The sequence below is a fragment of the Centroberyx affinis genome, unplaced genomic scaffold, assembly GCF_046629955.1.
Source record: "Centroberyx affinis isolate AG114_WGS23_722 - 3 ecotype Tasmania unplaced genomic scaffold, CSIRO-AGI_Caff_v1 ptg001012l_1, whole genome shotgun sequence".
Taxonomy (NCBI): Eukaryota; Metazoa; Chordata; class Actinopteri; order Beryciformes; family Berycidae; genus Centroberyx; species Centroberyx affinis.
In genome coordinates this window covers 535,517-559,015 of record NW_027279574.1, presented here as the reverse complement: position 1 = coordinate 559,015, position 23,499 = coordinate 535,517, and the positions used below count along the sequence as shown (strand labels likewise).

The 23,499-nt window shown below is 41.6% G+C and overlaps 1 protein-coding gene across 1 annotated transcript in view; it reads left to right on the top strand.

The window, feature by feature from the left end:
- Window positions 1-23,499, top strand: part of alk (ALK receptor tyrosine kinase) — a 309,324-nt gene that overhangs the window by 227,130 nt on the left and 58,695 nt on the right. The window contains exon 5 of the mRNA XM_071522627.1: window positions 10,410-10,543. Coding sequence (XP_071378728.1) covers window positions 10,410-10,543 — 134 coding nt within the window. The remainder of the gene's footprint in view (window positions 1-10,409; window positions 10,544-23,499) is intronic.

The window sequence follows — 23,499 nt, the reverse complement described above, 5'->3', positions numbered from 1 at the left end:
TCCCATCCATTGTAAGTCGCTCTGAATAACAGCATCAGCAAATGTCTCAAATGTAAACGTCGGCAGCCAAGAATGCTCGTTGGTAGCAGGAACCAGCGCAGAGTCAACTGGGCTGCTGCGTCACACAGCTGCCTCTGCAGTATTTCACTGCTTATTATACAAGCCAGTGACCTTACTGTAATACAGTATACGTCCAATCACTTACCGTAATATCTTAGACATCCATCGATGTTGTGGACGACTGTCTTAGAAAAATACAATTGATATGCTTTCTTGCTTTCTATTTGGAGTATTTACAAATTTCCCAGATGTGATACTAGATTTGTCCTTGTTTAGTTGATTAATTTGCATAGATCTAATCCCTACATTCTATTGGTTCAACTTTCTTATTATAAATAAATAAATAAATAAATATGACAAATCAGCCCAATAGACTGTCTTAATACAGTCCATATTACAGAAGTGATAGTGTAACTTGCCCATTCTCGTCAAAATAATGATAATAATAATATATAAACCTAGCTATACTGTATGTATTTATAGGAAATAATCAGCCAAAGTCTTATATGTAGGCTATTTATATACTGCAATCTACCATGATTAAAACCCCAGAGCTTTTTCAAATCCATTGCTCTCCACTCTTCCTCAGCATTAGATAGCTAGTGCATCCTGGACAGCTTTCGCCTTTGGGGCATGGATGCAATACATGGCAAAGCATACAAGTGTTAAATGATTAGCTTCTGCCCTCGTAGCAATGGGCCAGATTACTCTAGCCATAGTCTTAGACATGAAATAATGGCATGACAAAGGCCATTGTGCTGCTGTCACTCCCAGTCAGCCTCCACCTTAAGCAGGTGGTGGCGAAGAGAGCAGACTTATTTGTGCAGTTCAATACAACCGCAGTGGTCTTTTTTGCCCAATTCGACCAGCCATTGAGAATTTGCTGCTTCTGCTGACAGGTAAACAAAGTCCTTTCCAAATTGGAGCGCCTACACAAGGTGCTCTAATTATGAGACAACTTGCATTGGCTAGACACTAGTGGTGCATTCGCTTCTTGCCTCATTACTATTGATTGTTTCCTCCTTTTTCTTTTCTTCCCTTACTTTTTATGTAATTCTTATTTTATTTAAGTGCAGTATTTTTACTGCGCTGTCTCATTGTGTTTTGTTTTATGTGAAGCACTTTGTAAACATTGTTTTTAGACTAGTACTATGCAGATAAAGTTATTATCCACTCAATTTTTTTAAATAAGGTGCACAGACGATGGCAAAAAACAACAACATCCACTTCGGTCTCATAAGAAATCATGCACCTTAATCTGCTACCCCCTCGCCTCTATCCTTGGAGAATCACAGCACCGATGGGGGCTGATGATGGAGGTCCGCAGCCAGACCCTTCTCAAAAGATCTCCCGGTTAGGCTGTTATGTCCAGGAATCAATACAAAGCAGAGGTTGGTCCACTTTATTGTGTATCTCAATGGCAGTGCCTATTTTCTTGATTTTGGCAGCCCACCAGGTGACGGCGCATTTTGTCTCTTTCTTAGATATCCGTCTCCAGCTTCAAACCAGCTCCATCCCCATGACCGGTCCTCTCCTTACTGGCCCTGAGGCTACCGCCTTCCTAATAGGCCTTTTTTTTTTTTATCCCAATTATTGACAATTATAGTGCAGCAGAACAGCATTCAACAGCATCCACATTAGCATACCAATGAATAGCACAACAAATACAGCATGAACAAAATGTGACTCAACATGGAAAAACCTTGTGGGAGATATTTATTTTTGTTTGTTTGATTTGCATTTCATAGATTATTGATCTTGCGTTGCATTCACTGCTTTCAAATGATACATGACGTAAAAGGGGTAACGTTTAATCACAAGAGAGTTGACAGCCTCTCGTTTGTGTCTTTGGGGTTCTTCTGTCTTAGGGACGGGATTACCTGGTGCCTTTGTGTCTAAACCTCGGCTACTTTTTTGAGTCCTCGTTGAAGTCTGGGAGACACGGTGAGTGATGTTACACGGCCAATGGGCAGTCAGTTGAAGCCACCTGCCAATCAGCGGTGAACAGCGTGATGCAGGAGCCTGTTTCAAAAGCTTCTTTGGGCCCTCCTGCTCCACTGCCCCCATCATAACACTGAAATCAGCACCTGCTAACATCATTACGTATGTATTCTTGATTGCTCTCCTTGGGCCCCTCTAACATTGGTCCGTCTATGCAGCCACTGGTGCATACAGCCGTCTCGATTATCATTATTGAAAACACAACATGTTCTTGCAGGCGGAGAAAAATCACTGTAATTCTTTTGGTTGTTACGGGGGGCCCCTGCTGGTCGGGAGCCCGTTTGGTTTGAAACTATTATAATTCCCAAAGTGCATCAATGCCGCCTCTCACTGTGTCTGGACCCCGACCTTTTCCCATTGTAATATGCTCCACTCAGTCGATCCATCCAGGATGGGAGGTTCAACAGTAGATGCCAAGGACCTCATCTCATTACAGCGCTTTCTGAAGTAATGAACATCAAGCCTGTTGTACAAGTTATTCAAGCCATTAGCAAAGACCATCAGCAAAATCTTCATCACTGGAAAAGGAAGCCCAGGAAATGGGGATGAGGTTTGATCGTAGGCCCGTCATACTTTTGATGCACTGCCATCACGCACATCTAATATTTCCTAATCTGTCTTCATCAGTCTTGGCGTAGCCTTTTGTGTCTTGCCTTTCTTAATCTCTCTTGTACATTTTTTTTTCTTTGCATCCCTTCTAATTGTAATTGAGCCCCATTTTTCTTATGCAGCTTAACCTTTAATAATTTGTTAGCAGAGGTTTGAGACATGAGGGATCACAGCTTCCTTGCAAAAGTGCTTCTAAATACTGGCAACAGCTGCAAACTCAATCATTTCTAGAATATCATATTGGCGCACACACACATACACACAGATCACAAAACAGCTATGCTCATGCGCTCATACACGCACAAACACATTTAAATACACACATTCACAGTACAGAGTCAACATTTGTGACATGAGTGTTATCTCCTATCTTGATGCTCAACCAATTCTTAAGTTGGAACATATCTTTGTTTATTCATTGCATTGACCTTGAAAGTGCTTTAATGCAATTGTCACTGTCATTACTATCATTATCGTTCCACCTGATTATATAGGGACTGAAATAACACCTACACACTGCAGGAATAGATTGAAATGGCATCTGTTAAACTATCTTTTAGACCGTTCACATTTCTAGACTTGGGAATGGTTGTCAACTCGGAATTTTAAGGTTCTACAGCATCTGACGTTTTTTTAAAGAACCTTCTGAGGTTAAATATTTAAAATAATAGACAGAACAAACGTTTTGCCAGCTGGGATGTCAAATCATTGATGCTCGGTATCTCCAAACTGCACTCTGCCCAGATGGAACCTTATATTTCCAAGCTCACGTCTTCTCGAGTCGAAAATCTGCAAGACATTACAGTGTATGCATTACAAAGTGTGTGAAGGATTAGCTACTCTACGTTTCATGACTTAGTGGCTGTGTGTTCACTGTAGCCTAAAACTAGATTTTGCCACAGCGGTTATGGAACCATCTGTATCAATGAAGTGAAACTAACAGAATTAGGAAAAAAGCCGATTATATTACAAAATTATCACAAATTATGTTCGCTATATTTCAAGTTTGATACTCGCTATTTTGCCATTAAAAACTGTGGGGAAGCAAAGTGTGTTCTATCAAGGGCCACTCACAGCAATTTGCTCTGCACAGAGACAGAGCGGAGCAAATTGCATCACCCTTAAAACTTCTTAACATGAGTGAAGTCAAACTAAAGGGAGTCTGGCACATGCAGAAAATAACCAAAATCTACTTTGTTACATATCGCTTTGTAAAAAGTGTTGACAAGCATGTTAGAAATATGCATGTGTATGTATTATATAACGGCCAACGGAATCTCATTTGCGTCCAACAGCACATGTTTTAGCACCAGGCGCGGAGCACTATACATATAATCCCTAAAATCCAATCCAGTTGTGTGGACAGTCAGAATGTGAATCTGTCTCCTCGAGTCTGAAGGGCAGAAATGACGGGTTGTGTTTTAAGAGATTTTGTCAGTCGTGACATGAGACACTGGGGTCAGAGCCGAGTTCAAAGGGAGTTAAGCCTATTGATCTCTACCCGCTTTCCTCCGCGTCTCCCCATCCCCTCACTCTTTTATTTCAAGCCAGACTACTGTATGAATTCGCTCTGACCGAATTTCAGGAGTGACTGGAGAGGGGAATACAGTACAAACTGTCTGTATTTGTTTCGCTCTCTGGACTCCGCGCCTCACAGTTTTTCTGTTTATGTTTTTAGGGCATGTGAAATTGCCACACTGACATGAATCCCTGGTGGACTTACTTGCACTCCCAGTTTTTTTCCTTCTGGGTTTGTTTGCTTAGTTCGGTTTCCTTTCATCTTCTGTAAGAGTACACAGTGAAATTGCTCTTGGCAGATTGTTCATTTTTCAATCACAGAATAATTTGCTTAGCACTGACATGCGAGATAGCTGTATTCAGGTGTAACTCAGCTGAAAATACAATGGCTAATGCTCGCCTTGAGTGCAATTTCAAGTTTAAGTTTGCAAAATGGTGTAAAAGCTTTGAGATTACTGTCAACTGAGCCGCAATCTCCCGGTTTATACGTCCATAATCAAATGTTTTTGGTGATATCGTTGTGAGCGAGGCATATTTATAATGAATCGGTTGTGTGCGAAGAGAAAGCTGAGTAGTTTTCCCTGAACGAGTTGGAGCGTACATCTTCCCTTTAACAAGTATTTGGGGGAAATTAGGTTTGGGGCAGTGTGAGAAAGAAATTGCAACAAGCCTATCTAATCCACTTCACCTCAACAAAGCCGCCGTCGTGCCAAAAACCTGTCCTCAGTACAATATCAGTCAACCCTGCGTCCCTAGCTTACCGCGTCTATCCAATCACTATAGCTGCACCATAGAGAAACTGATTTCCCACTCAACAGATAGCATTCAAATATGTCCCATTTAGTTTGGGGAAGTAGCGCTCATTCAGCCGGGCCACGTCGGGCCGTTCGATCTAATCTGCAGTTCTCTTGACGTATTAGCCTACGCTTGTTGTGCGCCATGCCATTTGACAGTCAAAATCAATGTGGCTTAAGTAGAGATCCTGATCCGGCAACAATCAACAACCCACCCCCACCCCCACCCCAACTCCTTAACCCCTGCCGCCTCCCCGCCGCAACATAATTTTCAATCAATTCCATTTCTCCCCTATGAAAAAAAAAAAAAAAAAACACTTCGATGTACAACCGGCCCCAAGTGCTGTGATCGAAGCCTGTGGCGATGTCTCTGAGGGGGTAAAAATTCCATTACCATGCAAAGCTGTTTCTCCGTTTCTGACCCGCCCCCCACCCCCACCCCCTCCCCCCCTCCCTTTGGTTTTTACTGCCGATGCATTCAACAGCGTACTTGGACTTTGGCCGTGATTGAAAACCTTTTCCATTTCATGCACTTAGGCTTGAGGATGCGGGTCTAATGGCTTTGTTGATGCCATATGCTTGATACCATGTACATTATAGGTAACAAAGTGGGGCTTTTTTTCCACAGCATCACCGGGTTGTGTGAACATTACAGAGAACTATATGGACGATTCTGACACGTCCTACATTATTGGCGGTCGCTGTTATTGTCATTATCCTTTTAAGTCAGTGAACTCATTAATGTTCAAGTTCTAGTTTCCTAGACAAAGTCGCTGTGCGCATTCCTCTAAGAGTTATTTAAGCCAATGCGGTAGTATTCATAAATATGTCTATGATTGGAACCGGTGACAATTGTTTTGCACATTAAGGCAGTCACATCTCAAAGCATTCATCCCCCTTGGCTTTTCACACATTTGTTCTACTTTCAACTAATGGGGAAACTTGCTGGGAGAAATTTCACTGTGCCAGTTGTATCTTATTGTGTTTAATGTCATCTGCTGCTGAAGTTAATCCAATTCCATTGAGATGCGTGGAAGAGACATGATGTCAGCTTTGTTAATAGAAACACAAATATGATCAGCATGAACAATGTTGGAGGGAAAAAAACTTTAAAAACTTGGCCAAACAACATACAGCAAGATGTAAAATGCTGAAGAAATTTAAATCCACAAGGCAAACTAACACCATTGAGCAAAGGGGATGAATACTTTTTTCAGAAGTCTTTAATTTTATTCATCTACAAAAAATATTTTTTTTATTAGAGTTTGGGGATGGAGTGCTTTAAATAGAACTCACACAAAAAAAACTTACAAATTAATGCATTAGAAGGTATTTTTGTATACCAGAAAAATATGCAAAAGTCAAAGGGTGTGATTACTTTCTGAACGACTGTAATTTCAATACAAATTCAAAGAAAAGAAATCAGTTTTCCCAGTGGTAAAAAAAAAAACAGCTTTTGTGCCTGTGTGCAGACTGCTGCACACACACACACACACACACACACACACACACACACACAGTATATTTCACTGACTACATTCATTCCCTTAACCCTAATCCTTAACTAACTAACCTTAACTCTTACCATATTCTAAACCTAATACTAAGTGTCATCTTAACCCTAAACCCAAAAGTGAATCCTAAACTAACCCCTCGAAGAAGTGAGGCCCGGCCTGTACTTTGCAAAAATGTCCTTGCTCCGAACCTCTAAAACTCAAACTGATTTTAACAAGGACAGAAATACAAGAACACACACACACATACACACACAAGCAGGGCAGAGATAAACAGTTTGTCTCTCTGTTTGCCCGTCTCCCTGCCTGCAGTAATTCTGGCAGCCTGTCCAACAAGGCCTCGCAGCGCTAGAGGAAAAACATCACCACTTTGAAACCAATACGTAACACAGTTCTTAATGTATTGTTGCTCTTGATGGATACGACACACAGCTAATGCAAACCAGAAACCAAGAAACAAATAAGCCGTAATGTGGTTAGGACTTAAGCATCCTACATCCTCACACACACAGAGAAATACACACACACCACCACCACCACCACCAAATGAAAATGAAAAGGGCCGCATTAGCACAGAGGGAAGCATAAATGAATAGCATTATGAAATGAGCATGATCAATTGGCAGCAAAGATTAGTTGGCCTGTCCTAATGTGTTTTGCTTTGTTTTGTTTTGTTTTGCTATGGCAGAGCTTCTCATCATGGGAGAGGCTTTCACCCAGCAGCGCGGCCTGAGCAAGGGTCAGTGGTTTTTAAATGAACCACAGGCTGTTAGGATACTGAAAGCCATAATGAGAATTATTATCATCCGTGTTCGGATTAGTCACGTGTATGTAATTCCCGCACGAGGAGGCTTTTTTTTTGTCATTTTATTTATTTATATTGGGAACCACCGAGCCTCGCATGGCACACTATTAATTAGGTTTAAATGTATGAGTGATGTGCTCCGGCAGCTCTGATCTCACTGCTCAGTTAATCAGTTGTGCGAGCTCCGGCGTAGACGTAGCGCGATAAGACATAAAAGTCATTCGGTTGGTCCCAGAGGCTCTTAAAGTCGCAGTGTGGCGTCGTACTTTTTGTGAACAGATAGTGATCGCACGCACGTCGACGGCTTCGGATTGGACGCAGTACAGCTCTGTCCATTTCATTATCGCAGAGGCCCGTGCACGAACGCATTTGAGGCACGAGCGCTTTTGTTGACATTTTCGCACCTCTCGAATTCTACATTATGAACACATCACATGGTCACAACAGTGTAAATATGTTCTCCTTTTATTGCTGATTTGCTGGTCAAATAACTGAATGGAATGTAGCTCAAGGCAGAACACAATTGGGTTTTTTTCCCACCATGACTGCATGTTTTATCCATTTACAATACTGTAGATAAACCTTTACAGCGCATAATGCTTGCATGCAAGTAACACACAGGGAGACCAAAATTTAGCTGTGCAATTACAACCCCCTAGGACTGTATCATGCCGATTACTCACAGTCAACAGAAAGGCCTTTTCTCAATTGGCCCTCAGCCGAGCCGGCGGTGGGCTCTGCAACACCATGTGTTTATTACTCAGCCAGCAAATCATTTCAAGGTTATCAAGGAGACAGTGGCAGTCCTTATCTAGGGCTTCATTTCCTTTCTATTATGGGATATGGCAGGGAGCAGGTCCCACACCGCAAAGCCCCTTTCTAACAGTGTACCATGGTGCTATAATATCACTTCCCATCTGGTCAACACCTTCACTACACTCTGGGCAAAGGCTGGAGAGAGAGAGAGAGAGAGAGGGAGGGAGAGAGAGGCATGGAGTAGGGAGAGCTGAGTGAAAGGAGACTGGAAAGGGTTGAGACAAGTGAGAGGTGATGGAGGAAAATGCAAGGCAAAAAAATAAGACAGGAAAGAGGTAAAGATAGTAATGGGAGGCTGGTTGAGTCAAGCACAGACAGTGGGGAAATCAGAGAAGCTCACAGCCCGTTGGTGTAGTTAGGGAGCGTTGTGTGTGTGCACACATGCCTCTATGTGTGTTGCACTCTTACTAGCACAATCCTACCAAAACAAAGCACAAAATAAACCTTGAAGCTGTTGCCAGCAGTTCTCTGTCTCCCAGCGCCCTCTTTATAATCATGATTCACAGTTCTAATCCGAACACTGTGTATCTGTTTTGGAAAATAAAATCATCACCAATGACAATCTTTTAAAAAGTACTGCAATAATTTAAATTTGGTGCTCTCAATTATTTTGTAAAACAGATTTCCCACGGACTGGTCAGTTTGGAAGTCTGATCGCTTGATAATTATGGTTCAAATCTACTTTTATATTTGTAAATCAGTAGTAACATCACGTTATGGTGCAAGTCTCGTTCCTCTTTCTGCCTTTCAACAGTCTTATGGCTCAATATTTTGCTGATAAAGGCATACACACATACACAGAAAAGCACACATACAGATGTATACATGCACACAAAGGGTGAACATGAAATATGGAATACATGTTTAGAGAATTGATGAAAGAAAACGTTTGAAACAGTTTCACCTTTTTGTAAAATCGAGCCTTAGAAAAAGCTCATGTTCATTTTTTTACTTAACAGTAATTCATTTTCATAAGTCACGTATAATACAAATATATGTGTTTTGAGAAAGAAAAAAATCAAATGTAGTAAAAGGAGGTTAAGAGTTGAACAGATTGCCTTCACATTAAGGAAAATGAATATGTATCACACCAGTTCAACTGCCTTGACAATGTGTTTTTCATTTACAGAGGTTAATGTAGTAGAATGGGAAAACAGCCTGTGTTTTATGTAAATGACAGTCTGGCCTTTAAGAGTGGGACCAGCACAATATATCAACAACAAATTGTCCAAATGATCTAAAGAATTGTAGTTTTATTTGTGTTCTGTTTTATTTCTGATCTTTTAATGTGAGGTGCTCATGTGAATTGGGATTTGTTGATGGTCTATAATATACTGTATAATATATCAATATATGGAGTATGAAGGGCTGAAGTGACAGACTATAAAATAAAATTATGTTGTAGCATTAAGTCCAATCATGAATCTGTTACTATAACTATAACTTGCATTGAAGACGTACATGCATTCAAGTGATCAGTCTAACCCCTTGTACAGTGTGTGTGTGTGTGTGTGTCTGTGTGTGCTGATGTGTGTTGTGTGCGTCCGCAAATTTGAATACTACAGGTGTTGTTCATAAAATAACATTCCCTTTAGGTAAGTAGGTATTTACAATGCATATACTGTATGCAGTATGACTCGTATGTGAATAGAGGAAAGGGATGGGCAAGGGGGGAGGGATGAGCGAGAGGGAGGGAGAGAGAAATCGCTGGTGAGCCTGGAGCCAAAGAGAAATCAGCACAATTTGCTTAATAAAATTAGGGACATGGTTGAACTGCACAAAGCCAGGCGGTGGTCGAGGCGGGAAGGCATTCGTTGCAGGACTGCAGCTCTCTGCCACACAGCAGCCCGGCCTTAGTGTGAGGTGTGTGAACGCACACCGTTATTTCCCTCTCTCGCTCTCTCTGGATCACACACACGCACACCTGCACGCTTAGTTTGTGGCTTTAAATACTAGGCTTAGGTGGTCCTCCACACCAGCCGTTGGCTCTCAAGTGAGGCTCCAGCACGCAATTGGCCGCCCCTAAACTTCCAAGAGACCCAGGGGTGGGCTCAAAAGGAGGGCCATGCACCACCAGACAAAGGAAGACGGGGACCCTCCCAAAGTGGAGGGGAGTCAGGGGGGCCCCCTGTCGGCTTCCACTGAAGCCCTGGACGCTCCTTCCCCTGAGGCTGCGGGAGCCCAGGCGGAGGAGGCCCGACCCGCCCTGACCCCCGACCCCAGTGGGTGCTGCTGTCAGCCCGGGTGTCTGCTCCTGGCACTCACCCTACTCCTGCTCTCTCTCCTTGGCAGCTGGGCGGTGGTCCACCTCACCCTAGGCACCCACGGAGGATCGCCCTTTCGGATCTCAGCCAGCTACGACCAGCGGATCCCCCAGGATACCACGGCCGTCATCGAGCCTCGCTTCACCACCAACTGCACTGTGGGTAAGTTGGCGCTTCCATACTCTTGCCAAAATGGTATTGCTGGTTTTTTTGTTTGTTTTTTTGTGTAGTTTCTGTTTTATATTGTGCCTGGTAAAAGTAGGAATTTTAGAAAACTGAACTGGATTGAATGCCAAGTGGTCCAGACATTAAAATGAAAATCTTAGCTGGTAGTACTGGAGATCCTTCTCTGACTTAAGTTTAATCATTTCAGTCTTATGTTCCGTTTCTTCCCACAAGGACAGTGTTGCTCTAATATGTACATTAAATGTGTCACACATAATCATAACATCATTTATTTTCTATTAAAAGGTGCCAAATCTTGTTTATCTTATAGTTTTAGATTTCAAAATAGCAACTTAATTAGGGTCATCCCAATAACTAGTCTTGTTTTTATATAAATTACAGATGTACATGTGTACATTCTAGAAGTTATTTACTGTTTAGCAACATTTCAGAAGTTTGTCATTCTCTTAACCCATTCATAACAGAGTGGTATACACAGCACTAACTAATGAGACTGCACACTAAACAGCCTGGGGTGTAACAAGGAACAAATTTGGCTGATGGCGATAGTAACAAGCCTGCAGACTGACTGAGTTCCCAAAGCAGCTCAAAGGTTTCAGACTGGAAATTGCACGACTGCATTCTGTGATTTTAACTTCATTACAGCATGTTGTGGAATGAAATGCGTAGACTGCGTGACACTGAGATAGTACCCTTCTCTGTCAACCTCGAGAGCTCCTGAAATTGGATTAATATAGCTGATCCAATTTCCTCTGAGCTAGATGCAGGAGCACAGCGACCCTTGCTTATATATTTCAAATGTGCATTATTGAGGAAATATGGATTAAAAACCTTGTCTATCATAAGAGACAGCTGTTTGGTCTGCCGAGAGGGATAAAATGTCATATCAACTATGTGTTGTCTTAGTGGAATAGATTGTTATATATGGAAATACCCAAATGTATTTATATTAAAAAAATATATTTATTTTAATTTTTAAATAGTTGAAATAGGAATAATCTGCGAGTATAGTTTTAAATTGCTTCATTTCAGTTTTCAATTTTCTGTAGGAAAAGTTGCCCGAGATGTTTACAAGGCCGTGTTAGTCTGCTAAACACACATGAAAAGGAATAATCAAGTAAAAGATAACCAAGAGAAATGCACTACCAAAAGCTGCTCACCCTGGCCTAAATTGAATCCCAACATTGGCCAGACTTTACTCCAAAACATTCAAAAGTTATGTTAATGCAATATGTTGCTTACAAGATACTGTCCTTAGAAACCTACATTTTATTCTGAAAACTAGAGCAGCACATATTTTTGCTTCATAGCATGGTATATTCAGATCTACTTTGTTTTTATCTATATTTCAGGTACATTTTTTATCAGCACTCTTAAGTAAATTATTTCAAGAAGACTGATGTAAAAATCTAGAGAGGCTCTTTAGTGTGCAGTTTATTATTAATTTCTCATTGTCGACTCTAAAAATGCCCTTCAAAGGCACATACAGTAATATGCTGTAGGCCTACTGTATCTGCATTACAGGGAATATGCTTAATTATAAAAACCCTTCTTTTTCACTGAGAAGCCAGTCACAAAGGTTTATTTAGAAATGCAACTTAGTTGGTTTCAAACCCAATCACAATTAATGATACTGAAATTCCCTTTCACCCTTTCACACAAAAACCAGATACTACATTTATAGAATTCAGAGGAATATAATGATGCAACTCAAACCATCAAGATAAACTATAGAATTTGAAGCACAAGACTGTCATGAAAAAATAACATTGATGGAAGAAATACTCTTCTTTCACCCTGCATAAAAGGCGGTTTCAAGTTGGCTGTGTAACACAGTCAGATTATTAGTTGATGATCAACTGCAGGTCGCAGAAACATTGTTCTGGCCATTTTACGCAGAACATGAAGCCATCAAAAAGGTTGGCTGAGGCTGTTTTGTCCTCCTTTGTAGAAAGTTTGTGAAAAGCGGCTTAAATGCTAACAATGTACCGCAACAAGGATGGCTGGAAATATTCTTTCTTTTTTTAAACAGTCCTTTCTATCATCATTCACAGTTGTGCTGATTTCTTGCCAGGGATTTTGGGCTGATCACTTGTGCAAAATGCCCGTCCATCTGTCAAGCCGTTTTTCCAGCATCTTCAAAATCCACTCTTTTCCCATCCTTGTTACATACACACTAGAATGCATGCAAGTGGGCTTCACTTTGTATCTCTGTATAAAACCATAGAAGGGCCTTTTCAAAAGGAACACAATCATTCTCCAAGGTTTCTTTTTGAATCTGGAGTGATGCAGACAGTCCAACAAATTGAATCCTCACTACTACTCATATAGACAGAGAGTCTTTTTCACCTCTTTGACAATGAAATAACTCTTATGCCTAGTCAACGCTCAGTTCTGGATGAAAGAACATTGCTCAACAGTAAAAAATTGGTCAAGCTCTAATTCTTCAATTTGGGCTCAAGTGGGATGCTTGGACCTGGGGCCTGGTCAGAACAGTTAGTCACAAGGAACAATCCACTGTTTGATGTGGCGCCGTTTTTCACAGCTGCCCTGCATCAGCCACCTGATATCAAATCAACAACACCTGACTTGCCCATTAGATTATCTATCTAATGTGTAAACGTATGTTTGTAAGAGACAGAGGGAAAGAGAGAGAGGGAGAAAGAAAGAGTTAATTTTCACACCAACATCAACAATTCACACAGACACACACAGCCATGTTTGTCTCACTATACTTGGGAGGACTTTCATTGACTACATTCATTCCCAGTCCCATAACCCTAACTTTAACCCTCACCACTACATGCCTAACCCTTAACCCTTACCCTAACCTAATCCTAAATCTAAACCCAAGTCCTAATCCTATACTAGCCCCTTGTAGAAGTGAGGACTGCCAAAATGTCCACACTTTGCAAAAATGTCCTCAGCCCAAAGATGTAAAACTCACAAGTTGTCACAAGGATAGACGTACAAGAGTGTGTATGTACACACACACACACACGCACACACTCACTAAAGTAAGGGTGTTGTAAGAGCTGTTGTTGTTGAAGTCACTTCCTCAAATTGGCCCAAAAATCACTTTGCATGAGGAGAAAAGGCCTTTGATAATAGTACAAACCACAGAAAAAAACTGATAGTGAGACTGACAGTGAGACAAATTTACACACGCGCGCACACACACACACACACACACAAATCCGTCACAATCCCACTCAACCATTACCTCCAGTGATTCTTTGTATAACTGCCTCTTCCGGCACTGTAAGGACAGAGCGGAGCGGGTGCTGCTGCTCATGCAAATACAGCCTCAGTTGAACAGACTCTAATTGTTCTCTGCTATGGGTTCACTGTGTTCCTCTTGCCAGGCAGCACATAAGCCATGGCTAGTAGAGAGAAAAAGCACACAGACATGCTGTACTCTCCTCAGGCACCACCTGGGTCCCCAGCACAACACCCACTGCACACTTCCCACTCCCAAACTAAGCCCTAATCCGTCTCGGCATGCTTGCCGTGCGGCCTCACCGAATTTCGCGGTGTTCCTTCTTTTCCAAACCTCCCCCACTTTTCCCCTCCAGCACCTGTCACAAGGCCGGGCTCGAATTACCTCCCTTCCTACCTAGCGCAGAGCATGAAGCCGGGGCGTTCGATTAAGACTGCCTCTCGGATTCGGTCCCTGGCAGAGACAGGTTGTTTGCTTTATTTGTTCTGGTCCCCTGCATTCGTAATTAGCTAATTAGTGCTATTAATGACCGGTATTGTCAAGCTTTTTGTGGTGGGGAGTGCAAGGCAGATCCAAACTTGGGTTTTGTTAATTCCGTTTAATTTGGCCCCAAAGGCTTGGAAGTTTCATTTCATTAGATAGAAGTTTGCGGACCTAAAATGTTCAGCATCCCTCACAGGAATGGTTGCAGGAATGGGTTTTCTGCAGACTTGGAAAAAATGTTGTAAGAAAAACATGAACATGAAGTTTCTCAAACAATGAGAGGGCGGAAAAAAACACACGCTTATGCTTATCTTACTTCGGGCCTCAGGTGCTACAGTATTAGATAACTTGTCGTAATTTTCCCTGTTATTTTTCAGCTGATTCCCATGCTTCCAAATCCCCTAGATACATTCAGTGTTGATTCTCTTTTTGTTTTTGGCTTTTGTATGTTGGCCACTTTTCAGGTTGAAATTTCGAGTCTGAATTCCAAATTTGACAATGTCCATTAGCACTCTTTCTTCCCTTTTAGTTGTTTTCTTGAGCAGAAAGACATCGATTACTCAGGCCAGTGAAGTGAGAGGAGATATCGTCAATACAGGACAAATAAATGGAGCAGTGTCTGACTTCTTTCTCCATACCCTTCCACTTTAATTAACTCATCAGTCACAGGGCCAACAAGCAATCCAATTTGTTGCCCCAAAAGTGACTTGTGCGGTTATATGCCTATCTCTTGGGCTCATCCTCTCGATGGGAAGTCAGAATGCAGCCTCCGACATTACACTCGTATTTCTCTGATGGCTCTGGCAGTGCAATATAGAGAAGGTAATTATTCAGGCACAGCAAACCTGTCATTGACACTCTTAACCTCCTACAGTTTCTCATCGTGGAAGTAAACAGAAGCTCCTCTGATGACTGACAAACTCACTACCAGATAGTGTCAGTAGCAAATTTGGCTTCTTGGTTTGCCTCTGTAGTACTGTGGCATGGCAGAAGGTCACGTTTGTCTTAGCTCAGTTTGAAACAATGTTTGTTCGTGGAAGAGTATGCTCCCTAATATTTGCGACTTCTTCGCGTGCTCATGTATTACCCGGCAAATGTCACAATTCATTTCTGCAATTGGACATGGAGCTGAGACAAGGCAGTGGTGAACCCCCTCGGGAATTTGATCCGGTGACCTTCCCTTCCCCGGCCCATTTCCCTAACCATTACACCGTGCTTCTGCAGGCCCTTAATGGAGCGTTACGGCGAGTCTATACTCTGTGATTAGGTACACAGCAGCACGAGGGTGTCCCTGGGCCCATCAATCATGCTCGGCCCCGTGGAGGCAGTGAGGGAAATAGGTTTGGAGAAAGCTGTTGGAGTGGACGGAGTGGTAGACACGGGGATGGATGGGTGATGGTGTTTTACAGAAAAAAGACATCTAGTACCATAGCATGGTGCTGAGGCTTGTCTTCAAAATACCCAGAACATCTACAGCCTGAGCCTTTTATTGAGTTGTTTTCAATTTCATTTCATTTGGACTACATGAATGAAATCAACTTATCCTTGGATTTTTTGTTATTGGTTAACAAGCACAGACTAATAAAAATGTGTAATTTCAAGAAAAGAAAACCCACATGCAATGGCAACAATGTGAGAAATCTGAAGAGTTTATGGGATCAAAAGAAGGTCAAAATTGTAACAAATTTAAAAGGGCTGAGGGGTGTCATATAGTGGCACAGTTGTGGCTCATAAGGATGAGTGATCGAGTGCTGTTGGCATAACTGTGATTTCATTGTTTCCCCTGTCAGTCAGTCTTGTAAAGACTAGGTCTCATCGGCCATGCCAGTGCTCATAAATCTGTACATGGACACGTGCACAGGTTGTATAATGTCAGGCAGGTGGAGAAAGTATTGCAAGTAGTGGGTCGGGCTCATCCTGAACATGAATCAGAGTAATCCTACTATTTTCCACACTGGATCAATTTCATGGAATTCTACATGTGGGGCTTTGAGGAGCCAGGATCCATGGAGCCACTGCAAAAACCTTGGCATCATGGAGACATTAAAAGCTTTCACGTTATTTAAAGCTGCACTAGCCAACAGTCGACATTTGTCATTCATACTAGCGAGGACCGTGGCTTTCTTCTGTGTGTGTCCCCTTCCCTGTCTTCAACCATGTGTGTCCTGTGTTTGCCAGCATGACGGATAGCTGCGTTACTCATTGAGACTAATCAAAAGTGTGTTCTACATTTACTTCATTCTACTTGCAATAGGCTATTATTTTACTTGCATATTAATTACCCATTTGTGTTTTACTTTCAGCAATACATGATTTTCTTGTCCTTTAACATTACAGTACAGTGACTGAACAGGCTTGCTTTATATACAGAGATATATGACTGTAAATAAGGGTCAGTACACTCAGATATTAAATTTGCAGTTATGAAACAACAAAGTCCTGAGAATCAATGCTCTTATTAATTTGAATCAATAGTAATACCAAGTTATGTGTATATTGGCTAGTTGACAGCTAGCACGTACGCAGATAGAAGTGTGGATGCTTTATCATTGTGAATACAGGCTACCTGGTCCACTAGATATAATGTAATCCATGCAGTCAGCTCTTCCTTGGCCATGCGGCCATCCCTAGGTAGACCATGTGTAAGGAACAGATACAAATGTAGAACACAACACAACCGTGTTTTCTTTCTTTCTTCCTTTGCAAATAGGGGTGGGTGTTACTGTCAGCCTGAGGGCCTGGATTCAAAAAAGGGAAATGAAAAAGCAGTTTTTGATCATAACAGATATTCAGCATTTTAATATTATAGGTATGTTAAGATAAGTATGTTAACTGCAAGCATTCTTTAATTGTTGAGCAACCAGCAGTTCATCTCCCTGCCAGAGGCTCTTAGGGTAATCTGTCTTGGAGATACGCTTATTATTCAGAGGTTCTGTGGGTCTGCTGATTGCTCTGGGTACTTTTCTGTCACTTGAAAACTCTCCAGATGTCACAAATTGTTAGGGGGGGCTCAAGAGGACACCCAATTGCAAACAAACTAGGAGTCAGAAAAAAATAAAAAACAAAAAAAAACACCTCATCAATTAGCACAAGATACAACTTGCCAAGACCTTATCTGGCGGCACTAAGCTCCATCACATTCTATCTCTCTAATCTCTTGCCTTAGGCTTTTCCGCGAGCATCATCCCCTCAACACAAAACTGGGTTTCTGTTGCACCAGGCACCTTTCCAAGGCAATCTGCACAGGCAGTTTCATTTTAAGATATTGAGCAAGTATTAAATGGCCCAGGGCACCAAGTAGAGTGTTCACAGTACACATATGCCAAATGGAACAGATGTCTAAATCAACACCGTCCTGGCAGGGAGGGGGGAGGAAATTTCTGAATGGAATGGACTTCAGCGTCAATGAAGAAAAGTCAGTCATTAAGCCGCAGCAAACCTCAATCTCATTTCATTCTGTAGAAGTAACATTTGTACCTGGTACACCGACATGAAATACTTCGCAGCTCGCAGCTCAGTCACTCCCAATCCCACATTTAATTTCCAATGACAGGCTTCATTATGTCGTTGTAAATGGAATTATTGTGCAGCTACAGCAAGTCCAGTGGTTGCACTCTACAGTATGTCTATGTTAAGGTACTGTGACTGAAGCTAGTTACAGAGATGTATTTCATGAACTCAGTTGCTACGTCTAAAGGATTAGAGTTATTTCTTATTGTTAAAGGGGCTTTAAGTAATCTATGACCGTCCCCTTGAGCTACAGTGGCCTGTAACTCAATAAAGTCACATTTTCACAATAGAGAAGAGTAATCTAGCTAATTAGAGAAGAGATCCAACAGAAAACGCAGTTCAACAATACTGGAATAATAATCCTACTTTGTCATTTGTTTATAGGGCTTCAGAATGAAATGTGCTGTTAGACCGGTTTCTCATTTGTAGTACCGCTCTCCATCTTTGAGTAGCTAAAAATATGAGTAGGTAGTGGGGAGAAGATTGGAAGTGTCTTGAAAGTTTTGCCCAAAATGGGACAGAAAGTGAGTTTTGAAAGCCAGAAATAATCGTTGAGTCATTGGTATTGATCAACAACCCTATCATTCATGTTGTTTTGTGCTATGGGGCAGTAAAAAATCATACTTATTGCCTCTGCAGCTGCAAACTCATCATATTTTGATCCTTGCATACAGTAAGTGCAGTGAGCTGACTCATTTCAAAAGGGAGCCACACCAAGCTCTTCTGTGATCCCACCAAAAAACAATGGAACATCAAGGACGAGGGTTCACCGTGGAATCAAAGCCGGTATAGCACTGATGCTTTTAAACAAAGCAGAGAAGCAATAATCTCACCACCACCACTCTGTCTGTGGGAAAGATGCTTTGATGTCAAAGTCGGTCTGTACACTTTGTTGGTAACAATGTTGTTCTTCATGCTTCATACGCATGTAGGCGTGGCCCCCCAAGGAGCCTCGCCCCTCAGAGGTGAGAAAAGCCAGCAGGTTGTCTGTACTGTCAGTTTTGCTTTGTGATTCCACAGTAAGACACAGACATATGATGATGACGTGTTGCCCTCAACATGCGCTTGCTGTCCAAGTTGCACAAAAGACATATTTTGTGTATGTTAGTCTGATGTATATTTTAATAGAAAAAAAGAAAGAACACAAAGGACTTAAACGAGATGAAAGCAAAACTAGCTTCAATGATAGTTCGGGCCTTATTTAACTAGTGCCATCATACTGATAGATTCTGATCCAAATTTCATTAATTACTTCACTGTTTTAATTACTTCCGTGCAAACTAGATGTACATAAAACTCTATACTGAAGTAATGTACGAAATGTTGATCAGAATGGATGAACAGTGTTGTGCTCTGTTGCAATCTGTCTAGAGGAAAAAGAAATCCTGTGTACATTCTCTGACAGAACAGTAACAGTGGTGGCGGATAGTGCTTTGGAACTGGAAATGGCTTTGTTAGGAGGAAATACGAAGCAGCCCAAGCAGACCAATTCTTAGACAAGACAGTTCTTGCAGTTCAAGACCGTCATATTGAGTGATGCTCATTCAGCTGCTTTACTTACAACTAGATTGAGCTATAAAAGCAGATATATATAAACAAGTTATCGGTTAATTTCAAGTCTAAATTTACTGTTGAGTCTTCTGGAGGTGTTATGGGCACAATTCGACAAAACATTTGTGCTGGGAGGTTACATCAGAGGTGTTCGTTACATCACATCTGGTGTACTGGTAAACAATTGTAATTGTAAGACATACAGTACATGATAAGGGATGAACAATACAAACATAATATATCTCACATGGACAAAATAATTTGGTTAGTTTCTCAGTACAAGGAGCTTTTCACATCAATTTGTGTCTCACCCCAAAGTTACCATGAAAACAACAACAAGAAATAAACAATATCCACTTCTGCACAGTAAAATGATCTGTGGAATATAGAATGGATATTAAAGTTATTATTTACATTTTCTATCTGTAACAGTCTGCTCAGTGTGCGCCACTGTCCCTCCAATGGAGCAGCCTGACGGATACTGATAGTGATTGGGCAGAGCTCTGACCAATCGAGCGTGGCTCTGTGCAGTTAATTGAATTCGTGAGCGAATGCCTCTTGTCCTGTCGACTGTCCAGTGGGAACCTCGGCCGCATCCATCTTGAGGATCCCAGCCACTGTAAATCTCCATGAATATCTCCAGATTCTGCCTGCAGTGTGCTGGTGAGATAGCGGCTCCCACCCTCGCTTGACCCCCATGAGAATTCACCCCATGACAGAGGAACAGTCCTCCATGACGGCGTGTAAGATTAGGGGATACAAAGTAACGATCACAAAAGGGGAAAGCTTGAGCAGGACAGGATAAATGAATTAAAACCGCTGCCAAGTTGTGTGCCAGACTATTAACCAGAGGTATTAATGACGTGTGGATGTGATTTTCAGTTGGAGAAGGTCAGTGTTTTTTTGGGGTGTGTGGGGGGTTTTTTTTCAACATTTTCCATGTTCTGTACACACAAATCCCGTTAAGCCAGCCAAGCTTTCAGAATTTGTTTATTTTTGCAGAGCAGACACAGCAATTGCAGGATATGGTGCTGACTCGCCTGCTCATCTGCAGGATAACAAAAGCCATATTCATTTCAACAGGGTTCAACCTTCTCCATGGCTGCAGTCTACTGTTTTTGAAACACTTAGGCTTTGTCAGCTTGGCTTCAACAAAGGCCAGTCTGTCTCTATTCAAATCTATGAGCAATCTGTACAAAACCATACTGAAAGATTTATTAAAACGGCGAGACAAGCTGTTTTGCATGATCTCATGATATCCCTGAGTGAGACTTCTCTATCGGTGGAATCTCAAAAACATGATATGCATGACTCATTATGCAAAATGGGCAATGTTGAGTGGTAAATTGATTGTTAATGTTGTGTTGGACATTAACAGCACCCACTCCTTCTCATTTGCTGATCTGCCATGTAAAACCATAATAACTTGTGGCTACACAGAATGGAAGGCAGTACAGGAAAATGATGTAAGAAATAACTTTGCTTCAGTCATCAAACTTTGTCCAACGTACCCTACATCATTGACCAAGGAAGCCTGTGAAATCTAACTACCTTACCATCTGAAGTTAAAGGTCTCATATTCTCCACTTTCCAGGGTTTTATTTTGTGTCTTGAGGTCTATTCAAAGCTGTGTCTGTGGTGTCATGTACCAAAAACACTCTCAATCCATTTTTACACGTTCATTTTCCAGCATCTCTCTGAGCCTTACCAAGAACAGGCTGTTTCTGTCGCTGTGTCTTTAAGGCTCATTAATATTAACAACCCCTCTGTTCTGATTAGCTAACCGTTTCAAGAGTGAAACGTGAGACGCCGCGCCCTGGCAGCTACAGGTAGGGAAAACTCTCCAGTAATAAACAATGACAACCGCTCAACCGCTTTGAAAAAAACACTTTGTGAGTCTATTATTTCTCACAAAAATAATGAGTGAACCTTTGTGACGCCAGAAAGTTACAGAAGTCCAGACGGCTCGTTTAGAGGCTCGCTTTTCTAACATGGATTGTGTGGATTTAGTTGGCAACTGTGCGTTTTGATACTTTCACCATGTTTAGATAGACCATTCAACTCCTTTATAATCAAAGAGGCAAGGGAAATCCTGTTTTACATGATATGGGACCTTTAAATGTGAAATCCATGATATATGGGTATATATGATTGTCAATATCATCTTTTAAATCACTCCTTAAGATGCACTTTTATTGACATGCTTTTATGCAATAGATTTTGATCTTGCGCTGTGTTGTTTCTTATGTTTCCTTTCATGAGATTTCATTTAGGTAGTTATTTAGTCTTCTTTTAATGTATTTTCTCTTGGTTGTGCTCATTATGTATGCCACTGTACCTGTTTTTATGTCTTTCCATAAAGCACTTTGTAAGCTCTGCTTTTAGATACCTGCTATGTAAATAAAGTTTATTGTTGTTGTTGGTGGTGGTGGTGGTGGTGTTGTTGATGGCTCTGATGTGTTCTAATAAACAGTGTAGTCACTTGTTAATTATTTATCAATTAGCCATCGTAAGCTGGCACTCTAGAAGAGCAGTAAGTGCTGTCCACTGTTAACCTTAACATAATATATTTTGACTAATTGCTTCCTTCACTCTTCCTGACATTTTGACAGTAGCAGCAGGGCTGGCAAGTGTAGTAAACATTGTCTCCCCTGCTTTTCAGAGCATCTCCTTTACAACAGAGTATCAAAGTCAGCATAGACCCGGAGCTCTGAAAACCCGGTATTTTGAAATGAAACTACCCTGGAAAGGGGGTAATGAGAAAGTCTGAGTCACATCCTGCCATTATTTTTGTACAGACTTTTGTCAGGGCCACAGCGTCTGTTGCCATGCAACGTTACAGACTGAGCATCAGGTGACGCATAATTTGCCCCACAATTAAGTCTTAAAATTGGCTGCGGAGCAACAGAGCTGATGCTATGCTTAATCATTTTTGGTAGATTTTTGGTTCAGATTCTTTCGCACTGACACTGGTCACTTGCACCAATAAAAATGCGAAGTAATAAAAAGCAAATAGGAGAGAGTCTGAATTGGCTTTGGAATCCATCTTAGGAATTGTTGAGCGATTATGAGTGGATGTCTGAGAGCTCCTATCTCTGCCTACGCTGTAGTTATTTCCTCATGGCTGATATTCGACATCTTTTTTGATCTTTGAATGGGTATCTTGGTTGTTATCTAGTCATAAGAGCTTCTTGTAGTGTCTCTAGTGGTTTCTTTTTCCCTCCTTCATGCCTTTGTGAATGTGTCTTATAGACCTGAAACAATACACCATTTATAGTCACTGTATGAAAATGACATCAGGTACAATAACTTTCAACTTGTTGCTATTCCTCCATAATAAGATGAAATACTTTTCAAGCCAACACATTGCCACGTTGCTTTGTCAGTGTAAATTTTTTCAGGTTTGTAATGCTAACGGCCATAAAGAGAGACTCTAATTGCTAGCCGTTTAGCTGTACCCAACAAGTACCCCGATTCCCGTGTTTGCGTATCTATTTTGTCATTTATCAGCTGCTGCGGTGCCCTCTCCTGTCACCTCTCCAACTCCTCTCCACTCATACATCATTCCCCTCACAAAGCCAAACCAACCCCCTGGGCACGCGGATAACAAAACTCACTTACTCCCACAGGCAATTCATCCCCCGCCGACCCACTTGTTTTCACGATCTGACAACTGTGATTTAAGAACTGCGGTAGGCCCGGAGTGCAGCGGCCATGTCTGGCTGCACTCACCTGCTCCCAGAACCGAAAGTTCAATGGCATCGCCACTCTGATACTCCTCTCCACTGTCATCAAACTAAGATAAATCGTCGAATTTCCATACCTTGCCCAAAGGTTTCAGTGTACTGCAGATAACAGCCACTACTTTTTTTTTTCTTTTTCTTTTCTTTTTGATAAATCATCAGGCTTGCGGTGTCAGCGGCATGCAGCGAGGAAGCCACTGAGCGCAACTAATGTATTATGTGCGTTGCAATTTTGAGCATGACTGAATACACATGGCAAGACCACATGTATACCCACACAATTAGTCATAAACAAACAAGCCTCTGTGTAACCTCATTTGAATAGAATGGTATCTTTGCCTTCCACTCCACTGTTATATAAATGCCACGTGTGTGTGTGAGTGAGAGTGTGTATGCGAACGATTCTCCATCATATGTACCGTTTG